General features: G+C 44.9%; 1 protein-coding gene across 2 annotated transcripts in view; it reads left to right on the top strand.

Moving 5' to 3' along the window:
• TTC21A (tetratricopeptide repeat domain 21A) overlaps nt 1-26,419 on the top strand; it is a 391,729-nt gene that overhangs the window by 108,393 nt on the left and 256,917 nt on the right. For both annotated transcript variants that reach the window (XM_069211078.1, XM_069211079.1), the window contains exons 9-10: nt 3,070-3,262; nt 8,065-8,162. In XM_069211078.1, coding sequence (XP_069067179.1) covers nt 3,070-3,262; nt 8,065-8,162 — 291 coding nt within the window. The remainder of the gene's footprint in view (nt 1-3,069; nt 3,263-8,064; nt 8,163-26,419) is intronic.

Here is a 26,419-nt window from a genome sequence, read left to right as displayed (position 1 = left end):
ATTCAGGACAAAGGGTCAATGTCAGTGCTTTATTTGTAAAATAAAAAGTGCTTATGTCCAAAGAGCTGCTGCGACACCAGCGGCTGGCTCTATAACATGTTAGAGCGCCAATAGCAAGCGTGCGCAGTCCTGAATCGACCTCGAGCCTCTTTAATTCACTGCCAGGCCCTCTCTGCCCTGCTATCTCACTCTTACAGATGTCTGCTATCTCCCTTGGTGGTGATTTATAGGGTCTAGCGTGCAAGCGCTCTAGTCTGCTTTAATCTCTTTGTGGGCTTCTAACCACGCCTACTGAACGCCCATCAGTTTGGTTGGTTCGTGGGCTTGCCTTTTAAAAACTGATTGATTTCATTTGTGAAAGGCACACATACGTCATGCCTTTTCTGGTGTTTAGCCCTCCTCGAGCGCACCGGCCAACTACTGAAAACATACGAGGCTCCATGTTTTCTGCATGGTTTGTGGCTACCTTTTCTTTTTATTTCATAGGCAGCGCAATGTCGCTGGGCAGTAGTCAAGCGCTTTGCATGACATCGACCTTGTTACACGGATAATTCTAGTTTTGCCAATATGTTTGATTGTGAGCGAACTCCTGTTTCCTTTTGTGTCTCTCCTTCACACTCATGGTGTGGTTCTTTAAATTGGCTTGCTAATGTGAAACTGTTTTATTTTCATTTTCATTTTATGTGGCAATAAAAGTCAGGTTAGGACTTTACAACGCCAGTAGCTCTAAGTCGAGCAAATGCGAGACCCACTGCATTGCAAATGCTTGTTAATATTTGCCACACAACTATACCAGAGGTCTCACCTTCCTCAGACTTTTTTTTTTAAATAACAACGCCTATTAACTAACTCACCTAATCCTAACCACAAAATATACTCATGTGGTCAATATGAACACACCCCTTTGGTTTTTATTTTTTATTTTTTTCTTATCTGTGCCAAAATCGCAACAGCGCAGTTCCAAGGCTCCTTCACCAGCGTGCTGGTAGATGAAGTAAAAAGACGTAAATAAGAGCAACTGCTCTTTAGAATGCCAAGCGCATGCTGAACTAATGTAAAATGACCGATAGTCGCTTCACCAACCATAGATACATAGCTTTTCTTTACAAAAATGGCTGCCTAGTCAGGACACCTTTACCCTCTAAGAAAACGTGACAACGTCACGACCTCAGTATGGAATTTGTCTCTAGGGGCAAACAGATGAAGCGAAGAACTTGGCCGACATAGAACACTGCACGTTCCTCTTCAGCACAAGAGCAAAGTACAAAAGCCTAGTGCTGCAGAGGGCTGCTGGTTTGAGGTTTATATAGTTATATAGACTCTGAGAACATTCTGTTTCTGGAATTTTAGGTGCTGTTATTGTTTTCGTTAAAGTGCTGCAGAGGAGTGGCAATAAAAGACTTATGCATATTGCTAGCCTCCGGCCTTGGCATTAGATCAGTGCTGTTATTCTGCTACAATGGGTTATAATTTAGCCATGTTGGGGTGGTTGAATTGCAAAATTCAGGCAGCGACCTCCATGTGCAGCACATCCGGGGTAAAGAGAGGGCCACCAGCCCACCTTTAAAGGGTCTTACTCTGCCCCCTCCCCTCAGTCACAGATCCCATGACCACTTGCGGTCATAACCCACTACATCAGGCCTCCATCCGTCTATGGTGGAGTGACTAATTACTTCCACCCCTCACACACTAATGAGGGTGGGCTCTTAGCCAGGAGTTGGTGTGTAATTACTCGATTTGACTGTGTGCCCAAAGCATATAGTCCTGGTTCGGCACAGAAGGATTTATGTACCAACCTCCATACTTGCGGCAAACCTACAATAATTGAAATATCAGTGGAATCTGTGGCAAGCATTTGTATAACACATCCAAATTACGTTCAGACTTCAAAAATCTTACATTTATTCTCTCTTCACAGTGGCTGCTCAGCTATGTGGAGATAGAAATATATGAACAGGGAAATAGCAATATAGCACTTGCAGCCCTCTTGATGCAGTATGGGCATATAACGTTCATCTTCAGTATAGGACTAGTCTAGAAGACATCTGTGGTTTTGAAAGGTATTTTATTTTACTGCTACCACAAAGCTAGCAACCTAAAATATGACTCAGCCACATGAATGGAGGCTTTGTGCAAGATAGCACATTAGTTTTAATGTCCGTTTAAGGACACCGTTTAAAGGCACCAAATTGTAATTTTCGTGAGGAAAAAAATATTTTCCCTACTTAACACAGTAGATTTCCATGTTATGTGAGCTGTATCAGGAATAAACATAACATTCCCATTTTGACCTTGGTTTTGCAAATGTTTGGTTGACAGCTGTTTTAAGATGTAAATGAAAGTTGCTGTTGTTCACTGTAAAAGTTATTTTGAGCAAGCGCTGGAAAGTAAGGGACTATGGGGGTCATTTTGACCCTGGCGGTACGAGACCGCCAGGGCTAAAATTACGGAAGCACCGCCAACAGGCTGGCGGTGCTTCCCGGCCCATTACGACCGCGGCGGAAGCGCCACGGTCGCACCGCCGGGGCCGGCGGTATTACGCCAGATTTGCCCTGGCGGTGATAAGCAGCGCTGCCCAGGGGATTACGAGTCCCCGACCGCCAGCCTTTTTCTGGTGGTATGAACCGCCAGGAAAAGGCTGGCGGTACAGGGAGTCGTGGAGCCCCTGGGCAGTGCAGGGGCCTGCTGACAGTGAAAAGTGTGACGGGTGCAACTGCACCCGTCGCACGGCCGCAACACCACCAGCTCCATTTGGCCGGCTCCCATGTTGCGGCCCACATCCCCGCCGGCCCAGCAGGGATGTCCAAATGTGCACCGGGGGAGTGCGGCCCCATTGGCGGCCGCCCGGCGGTTACAGCTTGGCGGACGGCAGTAGCCACCTGGCAAAGCTGTAATGACCCCCTATATGATGTCAACAGAATATTAACAACCTTTACTTTTGTTTCTTCCTAATCTATGGAACCATGATGATGTCTGTATACATTTCAGTACTCTGAAATAAACATTTCTATTGTATATCTATACATTGCTGTACTTTGTAATTGAATACTGTCCTATTGTTACTTGTAGTGTGGAAAAAATCAACCTATCCTGGAACAGCTTTATGCTTTTACGGAAAGAGTGTTTAAAATGGCTCCGGAGGATGCAGCAATTGCAACAGAGTTAGCACATCAGAAGACTCTTCTGGGGAAGATGAAAGAAGCCTCAGTTTGGTATTCGACAGCCATGAAGCTAGATGGGAGCTGTGTAGCTGCGCTCACAGGTAAAATTTCAGCGGACAGAGTCAAAGACATTGTTAGTAGATGGCGATTTCCAGCAGCTTCTGGTAAATCCTATAGCTGTGGATTCCCAATAATCCGATGAGCCTCCATTAATGCTTCGATTAGCGGGGCTGAAAACTATGTAACGCCATTTCTTTAGTGAAAAGTACCGTTATCAGGCAGTTAAAAAAAACCTTTTTTGGATCTATAGAGAACCCATATTTCATTAACTCTCTCTTAAATTTTCATAACTCAACCTCTTAAATGTGGCCCTGGTGTCTTTCTTCCGACTTTTATTCTTTATGACTGATATGCGCACTCCCCTCTCCCTTCTAGCTAATTGGTCGTTTTCATACCTTTTGGCCATTAATATTAAATGTTCTCAATATGGGCAACATCACAGCTTTTCCTTTAGCACCATGGATAGCAGCATATTTCCAATCAAACACCTTGAGGTTTGACGGAGGCCTTCTGGAGATTCATTTAATTTCAACCTCTAGAAATCTATAGTCAGTTTAAAATCGAGGCAGCTGTCAAAGTTTATATTATTTTGGTTTGGATATTTTTAATTGCTTTATAACACACTTTGGCCCTCATTACGACCCTGGCGGGCGGCGGAGGCCGCCCGCCAGGATGCCGCCCTCCATAATACCGCTCCGCGGTCAGAAGACCGCGGAGGATATTATGAGTTTTTCCCTGGGCTGGCGGGCGGTCTCCAAAAGACCGCCCGCCAGCCCAGGGAAAAACTCCCTTCCCACGAGGATGCCGGCTCTTAATCGAGCCGGCGGAGTGGGAAGGTGCGACGGGTGCTACTGCACCCGTCGCGTATTTCACTGTCTGCAAGGCAGACAGTGAAATAAATTTTGGGGCCCTCTTACGGGGGCCCCTGCAGTGCCCATGCCGTTGGCATGGGCACTGCAGGGGCCCCCAGGGGCCCCGCGACTCCCCCTCCCGCCATCCGGTTCCCTGCGCCGGCTTGGAGGATTCCTTGGGGGCATCGGGAAACCGGCGGGAGACCGCCGGTTTCCCTTCTCTGACCGCGGCTAAGCCGCCGCGGTCAGAATGCCCCGCGGGGCACCGCCGGCCTGTCGGCGGTGCTCCCGCGTGCCGCGGCCCTGGCGGTTACAAACCGCCAGGGTCGTAATGAGGGCCTTTTTCTTTGTAGTTAGGAACTACTAGTGTCTCTGTTTAACTCGTGATGTATGTATGCATGGCTTCAACATTGATCCAATATGTAGCTACCGGGCTGAGCTGCACCTTATAAGTCTTCAGTTCACAGAGTGTGAACTGTAACTTCAGCAAACAGATAGAATAAAAAAAGTCGTTTTTGCGGCCATGATGATCTTTCTCTCTGCAACCTTGCTAACAAGAGAAGAAAGTCAGTATTGTATTCTATAAGTTTATATACTTGGGACTTGAGGATTAAAGTGGGCTTTGTTTTCTCTCTAAAGGAGTTGCCCACTTCTCTCATAGTAGCATAGACTGATATATTGTTAGAAACATGTTGACTGCGAATGCCAGTGGGAGGTTGGCCACAAGATTGAGAGTTTTGTCAACATAACTTGCAAAACTCTATCAAAAAAAGAATTCTGTACACATAACATGGAGTCAAAATTGCATCTTGGTTATTATCACTTGCCATTGTGGCCTCTCATATTTGGCTTTCTCCACACCCAAACATTTGCCTTCAATTTTTCACTTTTATTTCAGTCACAGAGTCTGTTATAATTATCTTGCCCTCTCCAGCCATCACAGTAACTCACCCTCTAGAAGGTGCTGGCTTTTTGTGCCTTTTGTGTCTGATTGCCGCTGTGGCCATGTATGGATAATACCCATACATGGCCTCATCTATTCCATCAGCCTCCTAGAAGTATGCATACCTACTGCTTCATTGCCTGATGTCTTTCAGAGTTTTTAGTCTTTGAGAAAGTTATCCACCAACATATTACAATAAGGGATAAGTCTGTGAACAAGGTTCCTTCAATGATCAACAGCCCTCTGGTACTTTCTCAAGCGACGTCTGTTAAGAACTTGTGGAGATTGAATTAGTGGCATGATGACACTTGAGGAGCCCCCCCTGCAAAGTACATGGAGGAGCTCCCCTCCCTGCCACCTACCACTTTTGCTGAGAGGGTCCCCAAGGAGGTCGCGGGCCCCCGCACCGCGAGGCTGCCGGGGCTTATGTTACATCATGGATATGAATAATGGAACAAGCCTTTCTTAACATAGGAGGATTTCTGAGTCCTTCTTACTCTTGAGGGTTCTGATACCTTGCTATCTAATGACCATATTATTAAACTGTGCAACTCTGTAACACTTGCAAATGTATGGGAAGCATCAGATCCAATTAACCACAGAAATTCTCCGGCACCAGAAACAGGGCCAAATATATTTCTGTGTTTTCAGTAATCAAACCTGACTAAGAAGCAGGGGCACTGGGCCAAGAAAAAATATTTTGCTAACTATAGAGATCCTGTGGATAGTTACAGTCATCATGTGATCTTGATTTTCAGGCTTTTAGTTATATTATCTTCTTAGCTCAAATATTAGCATCCAGAACAAGGGCACATTATTACAAAAGCCCCTGCTTTAGAAGCATTTTACATTCGATTGTACTGCTGATCACATCTTGGTTGAAACGCTCCCTCTTCTAGACACATCCAGATGCATCCTGCATCCCTGTCTTGCACCTGAGACACATCAACAGATCCTCGACCTTAAATAGGCAGATCCATAATGTCCCTCACTTAAAGCACGGCACAGAAAGCAACAGTACTAAGCCTATCACACAAATAGGTCACAAATGTGTCTGCTGGAGTACCAGCAGCCCTTGATCAGGCATCACTCCTCAACGTAAACAGCCTGAAGTTGACCTGTATGTTGACCCACTCTAGGCTCTAGGTTAATAGCTCCTACTCGGTGTAACTATCTTTCAAACAAATCCTGCTCCTGGTGCACTTCTGTGTACGTTATATGTTTTTTATTAAATCATCACATCCTCATACCTTCTCCTTTTTATCATATTCAAATGCAATTTCTTGATGTCTATTTGTGCTGATGAACTACACTTTGATCATTGCATTTTGGAATTAAAATGTCTTCATCAGAATCAAGGTTAATTAGCCTTCTACTGATTTCAGTAACATATTAGCATATGTTTTTATGTGTGTTACTGTTGAGCTTCGTTATTTATTTGTTAAGACATATTTATGATTTTAACAAAATATTTCATACCTAACCAGTGTCAGCAGCAACCTTAACGATTGCTAAATTCAGGAATGCTTATCTCATTCTAAGTTCATCACAAGGTCACCAACTTAACTTCTTTCTATGTGTCACAAGTGTACCTAACACAGAAAAACATCACATCCTTGCTTCAATTGGACCCCTATCTAAATCATTATTATACAAAGTCAGATTTCATTAATGTTCAAAGCTCCAGTTTTATGCGTGTTGTCGCCAGTTCACGAAAATCCTAGTTCTGGTTTTCAAAACAACATTATGAGTTACTTGTTTAGTTTTAGGGCCACTGCCCAACCATTTTCCTTGACTTGCAAGCTAGTTCGCATCCTTATATTCCTTTCTGTACCATCTAGACATATTCCATCAGTCATCTTCATGTTTAATATACATCATTACCATGTTTCTAATCTTATTCGGAGTCTTAATAGTCATTATTCCATTGTTGACATTGCTGAAATCCTATTTAACTGAAAGGATGATTAAATCCCCTACAATGCCTTTCTGTCAGCAGCTCGTTGTCCGTTCTTCTTATAATGGAATATGTCCATTATAAGAATATTATCATGTGATTTTCTCTTGACTGGTTATTTTCCCTAAGTGTATGTTCCCATTTGGGCATTTTATGATGTATCCACAATGTATAGAGCAAAGGTACTGTCCCATATAAAATTATACTTGCTGCTTTTGAGTTTGGTGAAGTGACAAATATTTTCGGTCAACAATCACCGTCAAATCTGACACAGATGACTACAGTGGTGCTATTAGAAATCCAGGTCCAGCGTTAGATGGGGCTGTCCTCTACAGCACCAGGAATTACTGTGCTTCTCTAAATGTTTGTTTTTCATATCCACCCCATTGAAATAGCCTTCACGTGTGTCTACCTCATGGACGTCTCTGATAGACTTCAGAGGATTGTAGACTGATATTAATGTTAATAAAATGTTGAAAAGTCGGCGGCACAGAAATTTTTAGGAACATGGAAACCATATGACTGAGGAAAGTTTCAGGCATTCCATTTACCGATTGGGAAAATCCCGAGCTAGAATGAACCACCCAGGGACAGAGATGGGGAAAATATGGTACTCCAAACCTGAACTCTCCTGATGAAACTCAAAGGGGAAATGAGGAATTACGGAGGGAATCAGATCTTTAACTACACATTCCCTCTTAATTCCTAATTTCTAAAGGGATTCCCACATTCCCATTTGTTATCAAGAAGTAACTCTGCCCGCTGGAGTTACCAGAATAGGTAACTTCAGGGACAGAGTGACATGTAAGCCTACTGGGATACTCCTAATGCAGCTCTAATAGTAAGTTAAACTCACTGGCTTTTGCGGCTATGTAACAATAACAAAGACAGTTGGCCCCCAGTTGTTTTCTCTCTCTCTCTCTCTTTCTTCCTCCCTTTATCTGTCACCTTCGTCTTTTCTTGGCCAGACTCAAACTCATTGTAAATTCAACTGGTAATTCATACGAACAAACTGTGTTTAATTAGTGTGGGGTTTTGCTGCCTTTAAATACGCTTGCTCACTATTTTCTGTTTCTTTCCGTTTTGCCATAGGTATCATCTGGTGCCAGATCCTTGAAGGACAGCTGGACGAAGCTGAACAGCAGTTGGAATTCCTTCGTGAAGTTCAAGAGTCTATTGGAAAGTGTAAGGTAAGCGGGAAGTGTCGATACAGTGCTGCCAGTCTCCTAAACTTAGCTTTTCAACTTCTGTGACCTTCATCGGTAGTTCTTTTGCTTCTGTTATGAGCTTCCTTGTATGTGGCCTTTAAACACCTAATTTCTAGGAACAAAAGCGATGTGTCCAGTTCCGAAGACAACATTTGAAAATGATAGATGGTGGTCTGAGACACAATCTACTCCTCATTGGATGGCGGACTAGCTGCAGGTGGAGGTAACACTGCGGTCCCCAGCACAGTGCATTAAATATTCACCCTGATATAGGCATGGAGGATGGCACCGTGAGGGGTACAAATAACGCTGAAGCCTTGAAGATGGTGTTGCCTTGTTGCGGGTCGTACCACTCAGTACTACTACAACCAGTGCCTTAGATGCATGCAGAGCCAGACAGATTGGACCCCGGGCCTAGCTAGAGTGGAAGTAGCAGCATCACTGTCGAGGGGGGTGGAATCTCGAGCTGTCGCTGGGATGCTCTCGCCGTGGATAAGGATCAGTAGCTGAAGGAGCAATTCTGGTGGTAGCTTTGAAGTGGAAGACTCAGGGATCAGTTTGTGCTAAACCCTGGGAGAAACATGGCAGGCCCTGCACCCACAAGAAGGATGCATCCAATAGAGACCTACCTACTTACCAAGCCAGTGGGGGAAAAAAGGTGGACCAACATGAGAAAACTACATCCCAGGCTCCCTTAACAACAGATGGCGATTCCACTGGAGTAGTTGGAGATGCTGAGCCCATCATGCTTGCCTTTCTGGAAACTCTCTTTGGAGCCCTGTGCACAGACATCCGAACGCTTAAGCAGGATATTACTGCAGACATCAAGGGCCTCACGAAAGAGATTAATGAATTAGATGATCGTGTGTCCAGCCTTGAACAAACTAGCAATGCCCATGGAGAAGAATTGGATGCCCATCACCGTGAAATACTGGATCCATGCAACAAAAATGCAGAGTTACATTATCAGGTGGAAGCCCTTGAAAATAGGTCCAGGAGGGCCAGTCTATGAATTAAGACTATGTCCGCAGACTATTCCACCATGTTGTACCAGAGCTCACACCTCAAGATATTGTGTTTGATAGAACCTTTAGGGCAGGGCAACCTGCTGCATCTGCTGGACTACCCCAAAACATCTTAACCTGCCTCCATTACTATTGCCCAAAAAAATTATTACGACAGCGGTGCAGGATCGCTCACATAGACTTTGAAGGCAATAAGATCTGGCTGTACCAGGATCTATCACCTTACAACGTCAGTGCCAGTTGCGACTTGCTATAGAATTTTTGCAGAAGAAAGGTGTGCGATACCGATGGGGTCACCCCTTCCGCCTGACCTTCATCTGGGACAATGAGATGCACAGTGTACAAACTCAGGAAGAGGCGCAGGCGATATTGCCTATCACAGATCAACAGGACGAGGATATACACCCTGCTCCAGTGCAGAACTCTTCATGCCTCTCTGCTGCCTTCAGGCGTTCTGTGAGGAAAAAGAAGACAACATCAGCTAGACCTGCTGAAACAGAGCTGGAACGAAATAGCAGCACTTCTTCATCAGTTACAGCCCCAAGACTGGTTTTCAGACCCTGACAATGACTATCAGCTGAGCATATGGTGATAGTGACACTAGGGCCGCGTATACTGTGATAAACGCAACAGATCATGTCACGAAAAAAGAATAAGTCACTCAGGCCCTATCCCCATCACTTGGGAATGATATGTACTGGCGGCAGAGTCTCTAGATCCTTGGAGATGATGACTGTTCCGCCAGCGGTGTCTCGAAATGGACCCCAATCTAATTGTTTGGTGCGTGCTGGGAGAGACTGCCTCAGTTGTATTCTTTCTGTTCCTATCTGGCAGTTTTCTTTCTGGTCTCTTACTTAACATTCAAAATGGGAAACAGATGGAGTATAATACTTGTCTGCTTGATGGTGAATGGTCGGCCCCGGATGGCCAGTGGTCTGCTGCACATGGCTACACCCCACTTCATAGTTATGATGGTACACATCAATAGCTGTAATGTACGGGGGCTTAATGCACCTGCAAAATGGTTAGCATTCTTAAAACTGCTGAGAGAGTCTGAATGTGATATCTGACTGTGCAGAAGACACATCTTCTCCAAGTGGACTGGAAGCGTTTATGATCCAAGTGGTTTGACCGACAGTATTTTCCCTCAGGCACGGGGAAGAAGGCGGCGGTGGCAATTCTTTTGGGCTCCCACTTTCCTGGAAAAGTGGTCTAGGCACAGGCTGATATTCCTGGTAGACTTTTATCACTTCACATCACAGTACACACCTTTACACTTGCTACGATATACACACCTAATGAGCACCAAGAAGCCTTTATACTAGAAGCCCTGGGTCGGGTGATGGCCACGGCAGATGAGGGCTGCTGATTGGAGGGAACTTCAGTTTAGTGCCCGATATGAGATTGGACAGATCTGTGCAATGAGGGGTATAGATGAGGGGTATAGATGGGAGCATTCTCTATGCAAGGTAGCAGTTGAATAAATATGGACTCAGTGATGTCTGGCATAGCTGCCATCCCACAAACTGGGACTATACCTTTTTTTTTTTTGGCAGCTCACCAGACATACGCACAAATAGATCTCTATTTAGCAACGCCCCAGCTTCTGACATCTATTTCTCACATACAGGAATGGACAGCAGCACACTCAGATCACGCCACTCTTAACACCACCATACACCTCCCAGGCCTAGTCCCTCAACAGCGCACCTGGCGTCTTAACCATAGACTCCTAACTAGAGAAGCACATGTCAAAGAGTTAACAAGAAGTGATTACTGAGTTTTTGCAACACAGTGACCACTTAGACACACCCATCGCTACTCTCTGGGACGCTCTGAAATCGGTCCTTTGCAGACATTTGATTGCCTTGATGGCATGTCTTAATAGAGAAAGGAGGAATAAAAGGCCTTGCTTGTGAAGCAGGTGAAAGAACTAGAAACCGATCATAAATGGACACGATCTTATAAGACCCGCTGCCAGCAGACCAAGCAGCGCAAACAACTTCCAGCGCCAGACATGTACAGAGCAGCATTCTCTTGTGTGCACCAAACAGAAATACTATACGGGGTGCAATAAAGCTGGGTGACTTCTGTTGCATCATCTGCAGACCAAAGCCACCTGCAGCAGATAGTAGAGCTGGAAGGGCCCAGAGGTGAGCGCCTGGTTCAGGATGACCAAACTGCTCACTCTTTTGAGCAATTCTATGCTCATCTCTATGCCACTGAACCCCTAGGGGAGGGGGGCACTATTTCATATCTAACACACACCCTGTTAGAGCATCTACCCCATTAGAAGTTTTGAGCTTAGACCAGGACATCCATGAAGATGAAGTATTGTCTGTTACATCCCATTTTCAACCCGGTAAGGCACTGGGCATGATGGCTACACTTTGGAATTATATAAATTATTTGCTGGCCAACTGGCCCCAATACTTACCCTGCTAAACAACTCTTTTAGCACCATGGGCATCCTTACAGAGTCTATGAAACTTGCCGCCATTGCGGTACTGCCCAAGCCTAGTAAGGACCCAGTACATTGCTCCTCATACCAGCCTGTCTCACTGATAAATGTAAACACAAAGATCTTTACCACCAACTTGGCGAACTGGCTAGCACCCTATATGCAAGGCCTTGTTAACCGGATTAAGCGAGGTTCATCCCCGAGTGCAACTGTAGTGATAATATGAAGTGCATATGCCACCTGTTAGATAAAACCCAACGCTCCTGGATACCAGCTCTACTGTTGTCAGTGGACGTCGAAAAGGCGTTCGACCGGGTGCACTGGCCCTATTTGTTTGCAGTGCTTCGGAAGCCGGACCTGGGTGAACGGTTCATCAGAAGGGTAAAATGTAGTTACAGGGACGCCAGGGCGGTGGTTCAGGTAAATAGGCTCACTTCCTCCACTTTTACAGAGGCTCGGGCCACCAGACAAGGTTGCCCTCTATCCATGTTACTTTTTGCCTTGTACATTTCGCCGGAACTCCAAAATAACAGGCATTCATATGGGGGAAGAGATCAGAAGTTAGCTCTCTATGCGGATGACATCACAGTGGCTCTGACGCACCCCCTTCATTTTTACCCCATTAATGGAGGAGCTGGAAGCCTTCAGAGGGCCTCAGAGTTCAAGGTGAACTTACAAAAATCTCAAATTCTGATCCTGACAGTCCCGGCAGCGGATCAGAGTGTTCTACAACAACGCTTCCCCTTCTACTTGGCCATTCAGGGAGTAGTATATCTAGGTCTTCACATTCATCCCACTATGGCTCAAACTGGGGTGTCTAATTTTGGTGCCATACTGTCCATCGTGTGTTCCGACCTCTACTCTTGGAAGGCCCATGCCCTCTCTTGGCTTGGCCGCATTGCGGCTTTCATGATGACATTATATATGAATTTTATACGTCATGCAGACGCTGCCTCTCCGTCCCCCTCCCCAAGTTTTGAATAAGTTGCAACATTAGATAGAGGATTACATCTGGGCGGGTAAAAAAGCACACAATGCCAAGAAGCAGATTTACATGTCGCCAGGTGCGGGTGCTTTTGGGATCTCCCACTTTACGCATTACTATCAGGCTGCACAGCTGAGTTATCTTGTGGAATGGACTAGGCCCCTCACTGAAAAAGAATGGTGCTTCATAGACCAGGCTACATATCTGGAAGATACCGTGGTTACCCAAGCAATACAAACCGCAAGGAGTCTATATCTCCCCAATTCTTAAAGTATAGGAGTCTGGGACATGGTACGGATGGGCAAAGTCCTCTCTACTTACATTTCTCCCCTTACGCCGATTATAGGTAACCCAGACTTGACCCCCCTCCCCCACTTGTCTGGGACCCAGCCATGCACCATGGCAACGGGCCATATGTAAAAGGATAGCCAATTTGTTTGACAAATTTGTGCTCATGACTTTCAACCAGCTCCCTTTGGCAGCGTGTACCCATTTGCCACTGGCTCACCCAACCATCCATCATACCACATGCTAGCCTCTTTCTACTACCATTTGAGAAATGGCTTCTGACTTGGGAGTCCAACAAGCACATCCTTTCAGCCATTTATTATTTTATCAACACAGCACAGGCCCCACTTAAGTTTGATGGCCCTTCACCTAACATTTGAAATTGTTTTGTTTTTCAGAAAGTGAGTTTTCTCCTAAGGCTTGGGTATCATTATGTTTTAGGGTAGAGCTTCCGTGCATCTGAACTATCTCATGCGTCTCACTTACAAGACTCTGTTGTGTACAGCAAAGAGCTTGGAACCAGCCTGTCGCTCACCATTTGTTGGCTTGTGTGGCACTCTTCTTTAAAGCCTTGTAATAGGTCACTGCAGGCCTGGCATCATTTCTGTTCCTCTCTTTGGAGCAGGGACCAAGCACTGATTGATTCAACTTAATCATTGCCCGTCCACTGGTCCTGGTGTGATTGAGGTACTCATTTGTTCTTTTTAACTTTTAGTGCCCTGAAACCAGAAGGCGTGTGACTGGCAAAAAAGTGTCCTGCAAGTCAATCAAAATTGTAAAGTTTTATTGTTTTTAGCTAGCTTTCTTTAATTTTGCCAAGCTGTCTTTACTCACTTTCACTTATGTTTTCTTTTGTTGTTGCCTGTGGTCACTCTTCTAAAAAAATGACAATTATCTTGTTCTAAATTTTATTATGTGTCATTTCTGAAATAATTCTTTAACACGTAATCATGCAGTACACCCCAATCCACCCACTTCAGTCTTCCTGCTACAATCCACCTCAATCAACCCCACCTTACTCCACACCAATCTACCTCACTCCAATCCAAACCACTCACTCCAATCACGTCCACTATAACCTACTCCACTCCAATCTATTCTGCCCCACTCCAGTTCTCCCCTCTCAAATGCAAAACAATCCGCACCACTCCACAACAATCTGCTACACTCCAATCCAAAACAATCTGCCCCACTCAAATCCAAAGCAATCTGCCCCACTCCAATCTAAAACAATCATCCCCACTCCAATCTGCCCCAGTCCAAAACAATCTGCCCACTGCAATCCAAAACAGTTGCCCCACTCCAATCCTAAAAAGTCTTCACTACTGCATTCCTCCTCACTCCAATCTGCCCCACTTTAATCCAAAACAATCTGCCCTACTCCAATCCGCCCCACTCCTGTCTGCCCCACTCCAATCCAAAACAATCTGTCCCACTCAAATCCGCCCACTCCAATCTAATCCACCCCACTCAAATCCACCCTAATACCACCCTAATACAGTCTGTCCCTCTCCAATCTGCCCCACTCCAGTCTTCCCCACTCCTTTCCAAAACAATGTCCCCCCTCCAGTCTGCTGCACTCCAGTCCAAAACAATCTGCCCCACTCCAATCCAGAACAATGTGCCCCACTCTAATCTGCCCCATTCCAATCCAAAACAATCTGCCTCTCTCTAATCTGCCCCACTTCAATCCGTTTCAATCTGCCCCACTGCAATCTATCCCACTTTAATCCAAAACAATCTGACCCACTCCAGCCTGTCCCACTCCAACCTGCTCCACTCCAATTCCAAACAATCCACTTCAGTCCAAAACAATCTGCTCCACTCCAGTCCAATCCACCCCACCCCACTCCACCCCAATTCACTCCACTCCAATCCACCTCAGTCCATCCTTCTACAAACCAGTTCACCCTTCTACAATCCAGTCCACCCCACACCAATTCAATCCTATCCCCCCACACCAATCTAATCCACTCCAATCCAGCCAGTACAATCTACCCCACTCAAATCCAATGCAACTCACCCCAACCCAATCCACCCCACCACAATCCACTCCAGTCCAAACTGCCCCACTCCTGTCCAACCCACCCAACTCCAATCCAGCACACTTGAAGCCAACCCACCTACTCCAATCAATCCCATCTCATGCCAGTCCAATCCAATTCAATTCAGTCCACCCCACTCCAGTCAAGTCCACTTCTATCCAATCACCTCACTATAATCCAATCCACCCACACCACCCCAGTCTATCCCACTCCAATACAAGCCACATTAACCCACCTTACTCCAGTCCAATCCATTCCACATTAACCTATCCTACTCCAGTACAATCCACCCCTTTAATCTACCCCACATCAATTCAGTCCATGCCTCTCCAGTTCAATCCACCACTTCCAGTCCACCCACAACAATCCACCCCACATTAATCCAGTCCACCCAACTCAAATCCACCCAACTCCACTCCAGTCCAGTTCACGGCACCCCATTCCATTTTAGTCCACTGCTCTCTAATCCAGTCCATCCAGCCTACCCCATTCCAATCCACCCCACTCCACTCCAATCCTCCCCACCTCAGTTCAGTCCACCACACTCCAATCCAACCACCCACCACACTCCAATCCACCCAACCTCAGTGCACTCTACCCCAATACATCCCACCCCAACCTCAATCCAATCCCCCACTCCACCCCAGCCCATCCCAGTTCAGTCGTCCCCACTCCACTCCAATCCATCCAGCCCACCTAATGTAATCCATCTCTCCCCACTCCAATCCAATCCGCCCCACTACAGTCCAGTCCTATCCAATCCACCCATGGCAGGCCTATCCACCCCATTCCAATCCTATCTACCCCACTCCAATCCAATCCTATCCACCTCACCCCACTCCATTCAGTTCACCCCACTCCATCCCAGTGAATCCAATCCACCCATTCCAAATGCAATCCAGCCGACTCCAGTCAAGTCTAATCTACCCCACTCCAGTCCAATCCACCCCACCCAAGCCCATTCCACCCCAGCCCTATTACTCCAATCCAAACCTTCCACCACAATCCAATCTAATCCACCCCACTCGAATCCACCCCAATCCCATCCACCTGATCCTATTTCAATCCACCCTATTCCAATCCACCCCACACCAATCATCCCACTCCATTCAATCCACACCACTCTACCCCAGTCCAAACCTCCCCACTCAACTCCAGTCCAATCCACCCACTACCTCAATCCACTCCAACCCACTAAACTCTATGCTACCCCACTCCACTCTACAACACTCTCTGCCACTGAACCACTGAACTCTAATCCCCACTTCTCAACTCTACGGCACCCTACTCGTCCTACTTCACTCGATGACATTCCAACAAATCCACTCTACGACTCTCTACGTCCTACTCCACTTTGACACTCCATGCCACTAACTTTTAGCCATACTGAACAGCAGCCACACTGGTGTACAACATGGCAAAACAAATTGCCAGAGCCAATAGCTCTTGTATAGGCGAGACCTATTGGTTTACCAATGCTTGATTTATGTTTCTCGGTGGTGACAGGGAGGAAAAATAGATATTACACTGCCACCTTAAATAGGACAGGCAGTGTAACAAGTGTTACTATTAACCAATTTATTAGGAATAGATTTATGGAATTGGAAGGCTAGAAGGCTACATCAGACTTGCCAAGATTAAATCTTATGACCAGCAGCTAACTGCACATTTCATTGGATAGGGTTGAATTGACTAAGCCATTTAGACAAAGTTTCTCCGTCCGGTTCCAGAGCAAAAAACACTGTGTTTTCAAACTCTAGGGTGCTACATTCATTATTGAAAAGACTGAGTTGAAGATTGGAAATGAGAAAATTGGATTTTCCTTAAAGCCTCTCCCTTATTAAGGGCATGATTTAGAGTTTGTCTGACACCGTCACAAACACTACAGAGTACCATGCCTACTCATTTAGAAATGGGCTAACATGAACTATTCTGACAATGGAGCCCAGGCTGACTGTGTGACAGAATACGTCCTTCAAAAGACTATTCTCTTCGACAGCCAAATGACGAAGAGGCCCTCAGAGAAATGTCAATATATACAGTGCTCAGAAATGTTAGATGTGTAAAATTAAGCTCGATGTTAAAGCAGGTTCCTAACATTATTATATTGATTATTTAGATCAGTGGTTCCCAACCTGTGGTCCGGGGACCCCTGGGGGTCCGCAAAGCCTTCTCAGGGGGTCCGCCACTTCTTAGAACATTAAGAAATATTAACAAATATTGACAAATTAGGTCCCCAGCTGCCAGTAATGACTCAGGTGGGGGTCCCTGGATTCCAATGATGATTCAGTGGGGGTCCCTGGTTTCCATTAATGTTCAAGGGGGGGTCCACAGAAATCAAAAGGTTGGGAACCATTGATTTAGCTTAATAGTATCTTGTTTGGTTTTTGTTCTAGTTTGTTTTCTTATCTATTGTAGTGCACACTGCCAATAAAGTAGCTTATACGACTGTCTGGTGTGCTGTTCGTCCTGACTGCACCCATTATTGTAATGAGAAGGTGAACTTCAGCATCCAAAGCATCAAAGTTAATTTCCGTATCCACAATTATTTTTGAGAAATGTTTATTAGAAGAACTATACTGGAGGTCAACAACTTGGATTCCTTGTGCAATTTTAGGCCTCATTATGAGTTTGACAGTCACAATGCGACATCGCCATTGAGGTGACAACCTCCCCTCCTCCTGAAGGTATTACAATGTTCTACTGAGCTGACCAGCGGGAACATTGTAATACACAGTTCCTGCTGGCCTGCCTGCCGGGAATGGTGCTACGATATTGCTCCTTTAAGGGAGCCGAGGCCAATATCATATCGCTCCAGCAACCTAGGAATGCGCCTTGTTCATTCCCGGCAGAGACAGTGGTCCCCTGGCAGGTCCACCCGCCAGCTTTGTAATGTGGCTGTTGGACCTCTCAAGTTGCAGTTGTCTGATCGGCACCACGAGACCGCCAGCCTTATATTCAGGCCCTTAGTATTATTTGTATCTAAATCTGTCTGGGGCGTGCCTGTCCAGCGTTACATTTCATTATTTTTGCCACCAGTTATTATAGCACTATTTTGGAGTCGCTCTTTTTTTTCTATACCATACAAAGCATCCTATGAAAACAGACTCAAATGGTATCAAGAGGTCACAGAAGGACAGAATAACCAGATTACCATTATTGACTTCTTGAAAGGAGTATTCATGCACGTAAGTGCTGCATTATCTGTCATTCTGCTTCTGCAATTCAGTGTAGAAATTGTTCAGAAAATTATATTTCATAATGAAATTCTGTACTTGAAAGATTATTGTGTCTTTGCCATTTTTGACATGACTAAGTGGTTGACATGCCATGAACTTCTTAAGATCCTCTGGGCTTAAATATTTGAGTTTTTTTAAAGTGGCAGGGAAGGGGTGGCCTAGCCACATGGACTCTCGGATGGCAGTGTCTCTCAAAGCTGTGTTCGCCTTCAGCATTTCAATTTCATTGACTTGCCCAGAATTAAGTTAAGGGTTCTGCGATTCTCCCCTTTTTGCTTGAGTCACTTGTGCAGCAGCTGGAGAGCCAGGGCAACTGGTTTGTGGGAGTCTGTGTATATCCTGAAACATGGCAGCATCTTTTCTATTCGATCTTCGAGACTTGTGCTCACTTTGTGGGCTTAGCTTCTTCCTACTCCTTTTTCATTTGTTTGTTTCAGTGCCCTTTAACAATCTTTGCTTTTAAGTGGGTATTTATTCTCATTCAATCCTTCTTTTTGTTGTTTGTTCCCTCCCATGGAGCTAGACCGCAGGAGTTGTAGCCTTCCACCTGTGGGCATTTAGGCTGGTTTTTGTCACAACTTTTTTCTTTTGTATTAGAAGGCTGTCTTTGCTCTCTAGTTGCGCAGCTGCTACCCCTGCTGCTCACCACCATGTGCCGCTGTAAATGGCCCAATCTGTGTGCAAGGTTTGGGAGAATTTCTGCTGCTTCTGCTGGTTTGCAGTTGCTGTTTGAGGAGAGTCTGTTTTTGTACAGCCCTGCAGCAAGCACTCCCTGACTGCACATAACTGGGTAGTGTGGCTACACATTCTCTTTTTCTCCTTTGAAGCCCTCCTAAATTAGATTCTATTCAATTTTTACCAAACCCCCTGTAAAGTTGTATTTAAATCCCATAAAACTTTGCAAAAATGTTTTAAATGATAACGCTTCAAAATTAGCCATTTGTCATAAATTTCCAAGCACCAAGGGCAATAACACCAAACTGCAATATGTTCTTTAAATTTGAAGCATCCTTGTCCCCTCTCTTTCCTCCTAAACATCTACTCCTAACTACGGGCCCCAGCTGTGGAGAAAAAAATGTTAACATGTTCCAAACTGCTTCAGTCACAGCAAAACTATGTTACACTACCCCGGCACAGTTTAATTGGAAATAGCAATTTACTTCTACCCACTGCACTTGCAATGCCATGTTATTTATTTATTCATTTACATCATAGTTTCACCAGTAGACTGCAGCAAATATTTTCGCTCTGGGGCTCCATGAAAAAGTCGTCGCAAAATTCACTACACCCGTGTACAGGTTACACAATGTAGTAAATGTTGCATGGAGAGTGGTATGAGCTATGGTAGGTAGCTGGCAGTGTGTGACTCTTGCCTCTCTTCCCAGGATAGGAGTGGAATATTGAAAAATTGAAGTTAATTGTGCTCGTCCAAAGAGGCGAAAGGTTTCGTGTGAGGGGCCCTAGCGCAATCTCATCCCCTCCCTAATCATTTGCGGATTTAGGAATGTTTGTGTGTAAGTGGCCTCTTCTCCTGTGTTTACAGAAATGTCCGTAGGAGAAGACAGATTTGTTTGTATTTGTCACTGGAGTGAGTAGTTATCTGTTTTCCTGATAATCTTTTGTTCACATTAAGCACAACTGTGTAATCTGCTCTGAGATCTTGGCCGTAATCGACTGTAGGGCTGTATTTACATCTGTAAAAAGGTGGCAAGTACTAATATCAGTTAATGGCACAACATTGTTACCGCTTTTGGGGCTAACAGGGTTTCCTAGCACGGTGTATTACAGAAGAACTTTGCACAGGGCAGAGCTGGAGCAAGTTAATTTTCCGCATAAAACAAGTAGAACAACGTCTGATCGATCCTCGCATGTTACATAAACAGGGAATATAATGATAAATCTAGGCAAACCTATCAGAAGTTGAAATTGTGGCATGTAAGTAGCAAACAGATTTCGGCAGCAAATGCACAATCCACCGAACTCCCTTAACTGCACATCTGTGATTCTGAAATCTCTGGAATGTGTCCTCGTGTCTTCACATTGCACTCGGAGCCTGTTCTCTTCCAGTGGTGATGCTGCTGCTTTTCAGTTCCCCCCTCAACCTCTCTCACACGCTCCCACACATGAATGTACCGAAAATGAAAAACAAATTTGACAACAAATGCCAGATCTGAACTGTTAGGGTCAGAATGAATGATAATTATATTGTGATGTTACAGTTAGGCTTCCGTTTCCCCTGGCAGCCTGACTGTAACACCACAATATAATTATTATTTCAAACTCATACAAAAAAGCTTGCTCTTTAAGTTCTATGAATCTTAACCTTTCACATGCACAGGGCTCTTTCCACTGCAAGGAAGTGGGCAGTTGCATATCACATGCCTGTGATAGCGAGTATGTGCACCAGCCCCAGACTGGACCCCGTCCTCCACACACAGCTTCTGCCCTGTTTACGGTTTATAACCTCCCTCATAAATCAGCTTTCTGGGAGGTAAACAGAACATGAACGCTAAGAGTAAAAATAACCTCTGCAGCCCACTGTGTTCTCCACAAGCGTTTACTTTTGCACACACTTTGTGATAGGCGTATCAATGTTACAAGATTTCAACAGTCCGAATTTTTATGTTTTGAACACTTTTGTACTTTTAAAATGAAAGATATTAGGCCTTAGGGTCTTGTAATCACAATGTTAATGAAGCATTATGTTCAAGACTATTAAAAGAGAGATGTTATGCGCTGTTTTTCTCTTAAACAATAATAAAACAAATGATATACATCAGCTGAACATTAGAACAATAGGCAGAAAGTGGCTTAGGCTTTAGCAAAGTTAGTCTTTCAGAAGGTTAGGGGGCACCTTTCTCACATCATGCTACAAAGTTCAACAACATGCCACATAATTCCACTCCATTACATGCCACTCCACAACACACAATACCACTCCACATAGTTACATCCCAGAACACACAATCCCACTCCACATAAATCCACTGCATTCTGTACCACATAATTACTAGCCCATAATTCCAATGCACATCAGGCCACATAATTCCACTTCACATAACTCCACTCAACACACAATTCCACAACCAATAGCACTCCAACTCACATACATCAATGGCACTTCATAACACGTAGCTAAAAGACATTAACATTGACAACACCAATAATCAAGTGACCCGGATCAGAAAACCCAGATACTACTACCTATAATCTTTTAAAGACACTGCCAAGCCAATAGCTCTGGCCAAAAACTCATAAAGTCCCTAAAGTGAGACCTATTGGCTATGCCAGTGCTTGTTTAACGTTCCGAGATTAGGTGGTGGCAACCACCCACCACAGATGAAGCATATGATCCCTACTCATCCCTACTCCTTCTGGAGGAAAGCATGGCAGAGCAGCACCAGGCACTTTAGCTCTGCTGCTGGGCCGGCAGAGGGAATATCTCCAGGCTGGAGGGAGAGAGGAAACACAAATACAGCAGTTGAAAAGGGACTTGACAAACACCTCCACATTCTGTTATTGTGCACTGTTCTCTCTGAGGCCAGTATTACCCACACAGTTTCTCAAAATAAAACTGAAAGAAATAAAGTGGAGAGGGGGCGATTGTAATGACCCTGGGCAAGGAAGACTTGCGAGCACTGATACTGAGGGCAGCTTCAGTCAAAAAGGGATTATACCACCATGTGAACAGCATACTGTTTTTACCCTTGAGGAATAGGCCATCCAGCTAGAAACCTAACCCCCATCACCTGCACTGGTGACCCTCCTAACCTGTTAGTTTTTGAAGGATTATAGTGCTTGTGAGGAAGCTGGGCTGATTGCAGAAGCCCCCTCACTTGTTGCCCCCATTTGTACCTGATATTGGTGTTTTTGGAAGCAGATTGTGCCCAGGGCACTGCTAACCAGTCCCAAGGCCAGTGCTCTACTTAAAATTGTATAGGCAAATTAGGTATTACCATACTTGGCTCTGACAGCCTAGCTATAAGTCCCTAGTTTATGGTAGGGCATGTAGGTTTAGGGACCCCATTGTAATTAGGGTAACCCTGGTGCACTGCTGTGGTCTCGGGTGTCATTGTAAAGGCAGGCCTGCCTTTCAGGCTGCTTTTAAATTAAAGTTAACCGCATATTTGACTTTGGAATTAAAGGTAGTCCTAAACTACCTAATTTTTACAAAATGTCACCCCTAAGGTCTGCCCTCAGTGTCCGAAGGTTCGGGCAATGTAAATATAAGCAGGGACTTTATAAAATATGTTTTCTAAGCTCTGGTGGGAGAAAAACAGCCAAATTAATTTTTCCCTATTGTAGTACTTTAGCTTCATAGGCTAACTTTGGGAGGTTTTATTTACAGTTAATAAAGTCTCACTTCTACTAGAAAAGATGAACCTGTCAAGTGTGGTATCAATTTAAAAGCTAGAATAATTCCAACAACTTGCCTGGATTGGATTTATTATAATTAGTACAGAGAAGGAGTTTTAGAACTCTTTCCTAAAGTTACCAAAATTGACCCTGACTGACTGGTCAGTCGCTGGCAGCCTGAGCCAAGCTGCCTTAATAAGGTGTGTAGTGGCCTGGGCTGAAACAAAGGAAGCATCTGGTGGGAAGAGAACTGCTGCAGCAGATGGCAGAGAAGCTTGGGGGAAGGGGGTGTCCAAACTGGTTTTAAAGGGGGGAAAGCCACCTGGGAAAGAAACTGGATCTCCCCATTTCAAGTTCCCTCAGCCAGACGGGAGCCCCAATAATTAGATTAGGAGAGGGTCTGGAAAGGGTGTGTTAGGGAAACTTAGCCATGGGTAGGCTTAGCCAGATGTAACCTTCAGGGAAAGATTTTCTCCATGTCGTATTTTTAAAGAATGCTGCTTACTGGGGTTGATTTTTGCCACACTTCACAGGAAGTGGTCACCCCAGAGGGTGGCACCCTGCATCCCATTGGTCAGGGCTGCACCCCACCTACCAACCCAGGAGCAAGGATAAATATGGCAGAGCTGCCCAATAATTCAGATCCCTGCTGGAAGAATATACTGTAGAAGAAGGACTGCCCTGCTGAACCCCTGGTCTGCACCTGAAGGACTGCACCTACAAGGACTGCACCAGCTGCCCATTTTGTGCTTCACCAAGAAAAGGAGTGTGCCTTGCTTCTGCAACTCCAGGACTGGACTCACTGTAAGCTACAGGTACAAAGGAGCTGAACAGAGTCCCCTGCTTTAAGTCCTCCTCCAGACTTCGAGGATTTGACTGGGGGCTCGTGGAAAGGCAATCCGATGACGTTGCATCGAAATCAGCTTGCTGGAAAGGACCGCACAATGTTGAGGAAGAAAAGCTCCTGAAAAAATGTTGAGTGTGAAGGTAAAACTTTGACTGAGGCCTCCTTCTCTGTGTATCCGAGCAAGGTTCTATTGCTGTTAGCCTCAACTTTTGACTTTGCCACAGTCAAGCGAGACCAGATGTGTTTAGGCACTAGAAAGCATTTTTTACATTTAATCTCTATAAAGTCATATCTCCGGTTCCCTACATTGGATTATTGTCATTTTGGTGTCATTTTAAAGATAAAGATAAATACTACTTTTTTAAATTGGTGTCAGATTTGTATTGTGTGTTCTGTTTTACTTATTTACTGTTTTGTTGATATTAAATGTTTTAATTAGTCATCAGGTGTTGAGCAAGGATTAATTTATTGAGACCTTGACTTGACTTAGTGGGGGTGTCGTAGAGACTCCTGTTATAGTAACGAGATTGCTCGATTTTTGGTCACAGCACCACCGAATATGGAGGACTGAGTCTGACCCCACACAGTGTGGCAGCTGTCGGCCTAACCCTCCCGACTAGCTAGCAGCACTCTCTGATACCAAAGGCAAGAGTGATTTGTGTCAGGCTATCTATCGCATGACACTCAGACTCCTCAGGGAAGTCGTGGTGGAACAGATCATACTCCTTCCTCTCAGTTATACAAGTCTCAAACATGTAAAGGCAAAGAGAAGCAGGATCTTGGTTCAATATATATTTTATTAAAGCAACTGCGTTCTAAGTAAAAAGGCGTGAATTATGATTATGAGGATAATGAAACACAGTGTTATCACAGCAGGGACCACGAAAGTGAAACACAAGAACAGTCCCACAATCTTGTCACAATAGTATCCATAATATCCCTACCTACACTATTAAGTTTCTGCATGAGAGTAAACAGCAGTTGTAGCCCAAATCCACCCTTCTAGTCCCAGAAAGAAAGCCCAACCCCCATACCTGCATTCAGAGGTGAAGAAGAGGTCAGTTAGGTGCTGGGATTCCTCCCACGAAACCAAAAGGTTTCTGCAGAAACTACGATGATGTGCAGCATGAGATGGCAAGCTGGCTGGAATGCCTTTCTGCCCTGGTGTGTTAGTGTGAAGTTTTATAATAACATATCTATTATTCTAAGATCTGCCCTCACGTGACAACACATATTTTTCTGTGTAGGGTAGACAATGTGCTCTTTGGACCGGCAATACCCGGTAAATATAGTATACAGCCTTGCGTTGAGCACAGGATGAAAATGTTGTGCAAAGAAGGGAATAACAAATTCTGCATGAAAGGGCAACTGACAAAAGAATGAAAAATGTCTCCACTAAAATGAAGCTTTGCTAAAATAATAAAAGGAATAAAAGCAAAATGTAACTAGGTGACAGGACACAGGCTCCAGGCCCAGGACTAAATAATGTGCCTGTGTAAATTCTAAAATAAGCTCACGACAGGGGATTGTGGCCTATTTCTAAGTGTAGGTACCTACCTGCCCTTACCAGTAATCGACTTTCTAACAGTGCTCCTCCCACACTTGGTGTAGATATCACCCAAGGGACCATCCCTCCTTTAATACTGGTTTTACCTGAAAGATTTCTGTGCCCGCTTTCCCTTAAGCCACTTAACTTTTCTAAGCCACCCTCTTGTACTTTGCATTTCATTATCCCTGCACCAAAGACCCAGGATTCCTACAAAACCATGTGCAGGTTGTTGATTGCACCAGTACTTTTTAGATGGACATAGTCTTGGGATACATTTGGGTAACTCACCTTCCAAGATATTGGCATCACAAAAGTGGATATTCTTGGGGATAGTCTCAGGCTCACAGATATTATTATTAAACATTGTTGTCGAGAACGTTCTAGCACAGTTTGCTATGTGCGTATGGCATTTTATGCGTATACTGTATAGCAACCGAAATGTGTTTAAAAAACGGAAGCTACTCCTGCTTTTAATGCATTTAGTGTGTACACTTTTCTTGCAGAATCTATTTATAATATCTCCTGTAGATTTCTGTACAATCTTACATTGTGTTTGTGATGGAACTATACAATACTTTAAAATAAAAGCTTTAATTCAGCTGTGAAATTCTCCTAGGGGGCAAGATGGCAGCTGTGTGTTCTTGGCTGCTGCAGGCCTCCTGGTCAACCTCAAACACTGTAGCGGTATGGATTATCCCCCCTTCCCTGGAGACCTACCGATTGAGGATGAATTAAGAATGGGTAATTTCGCATTCCTCTGTGTCGCGGTGAATAGGCTGCTGTCAGAGGGATCAACTTGTAAATATACCGCGGCTCCTGGGGCTTCTCTCTCTTCACTGTGTCTAAGGGCCTCACGCTGGAAAATCAGGAAGCAAGGTCAGCGCACTACTCCTCTACTATATGCAATGCCTCCCAAGCCCGTGAGAGCAGCAAAGGTTCGTGGACTGGCTACACTGGAAAAGGATGGAGCGCAACACTCAACTATGGCTCCTGCAGGCGGGAAGCAGGAGGAACACTTATCCCAGGCCGGTGGTGGTGGTAACAACGTCAGAAAGAAGTTCAGTATGACATAAATCCTCATCAGGCTCCCCAACGAACAGACTCGTCTGCCAGTAACGCTGATGAGGTCAGTGAAAAAACACTGCAGGACACTTTGCTAGTTGATGTAGGGGAGGGGCCTTGGGGGGATTGGAAGAAGGACAGCTATTGCCATTATCCCTCAGAGAAAGTGTACAGGCAGTGAATGATCCCAAAGGGGTAAATGACATGCTGGAGCCTACCAACATGGCTGTGGAAATAAGGATGTTGGGGATGCTTCTCAGGGCCCTTCAAACGTGGTAATAAGTGGAACACTTATGCATCCGAATTGGGGTAATCACACCAAGCAAGTCCCTAGACCAACTGATCCTGGAACCAGATCGGGGGCTGAAATAGAGCCTGGAGA

This window comes from Pleurodeles waltl, chromosome 10 (genome assembly GCF_031143425.1).
Source record: "Pleurodeles waltl isolate 20211129_DDA chromosome 10, aPleWal1.hap1.20221129, whole genome shotgun sequence".
Lineage (NCBI taxonomy): Eukaryota > Metazoa > Chordata > Amphibia > Caudata > Salamandridae > Pleurodeles > Pleurodeles waltl.
Note: the sequence above shows the minus strand (reverse complement) of the source record. Positions and strands in the feature narration are given on the sequence as shown.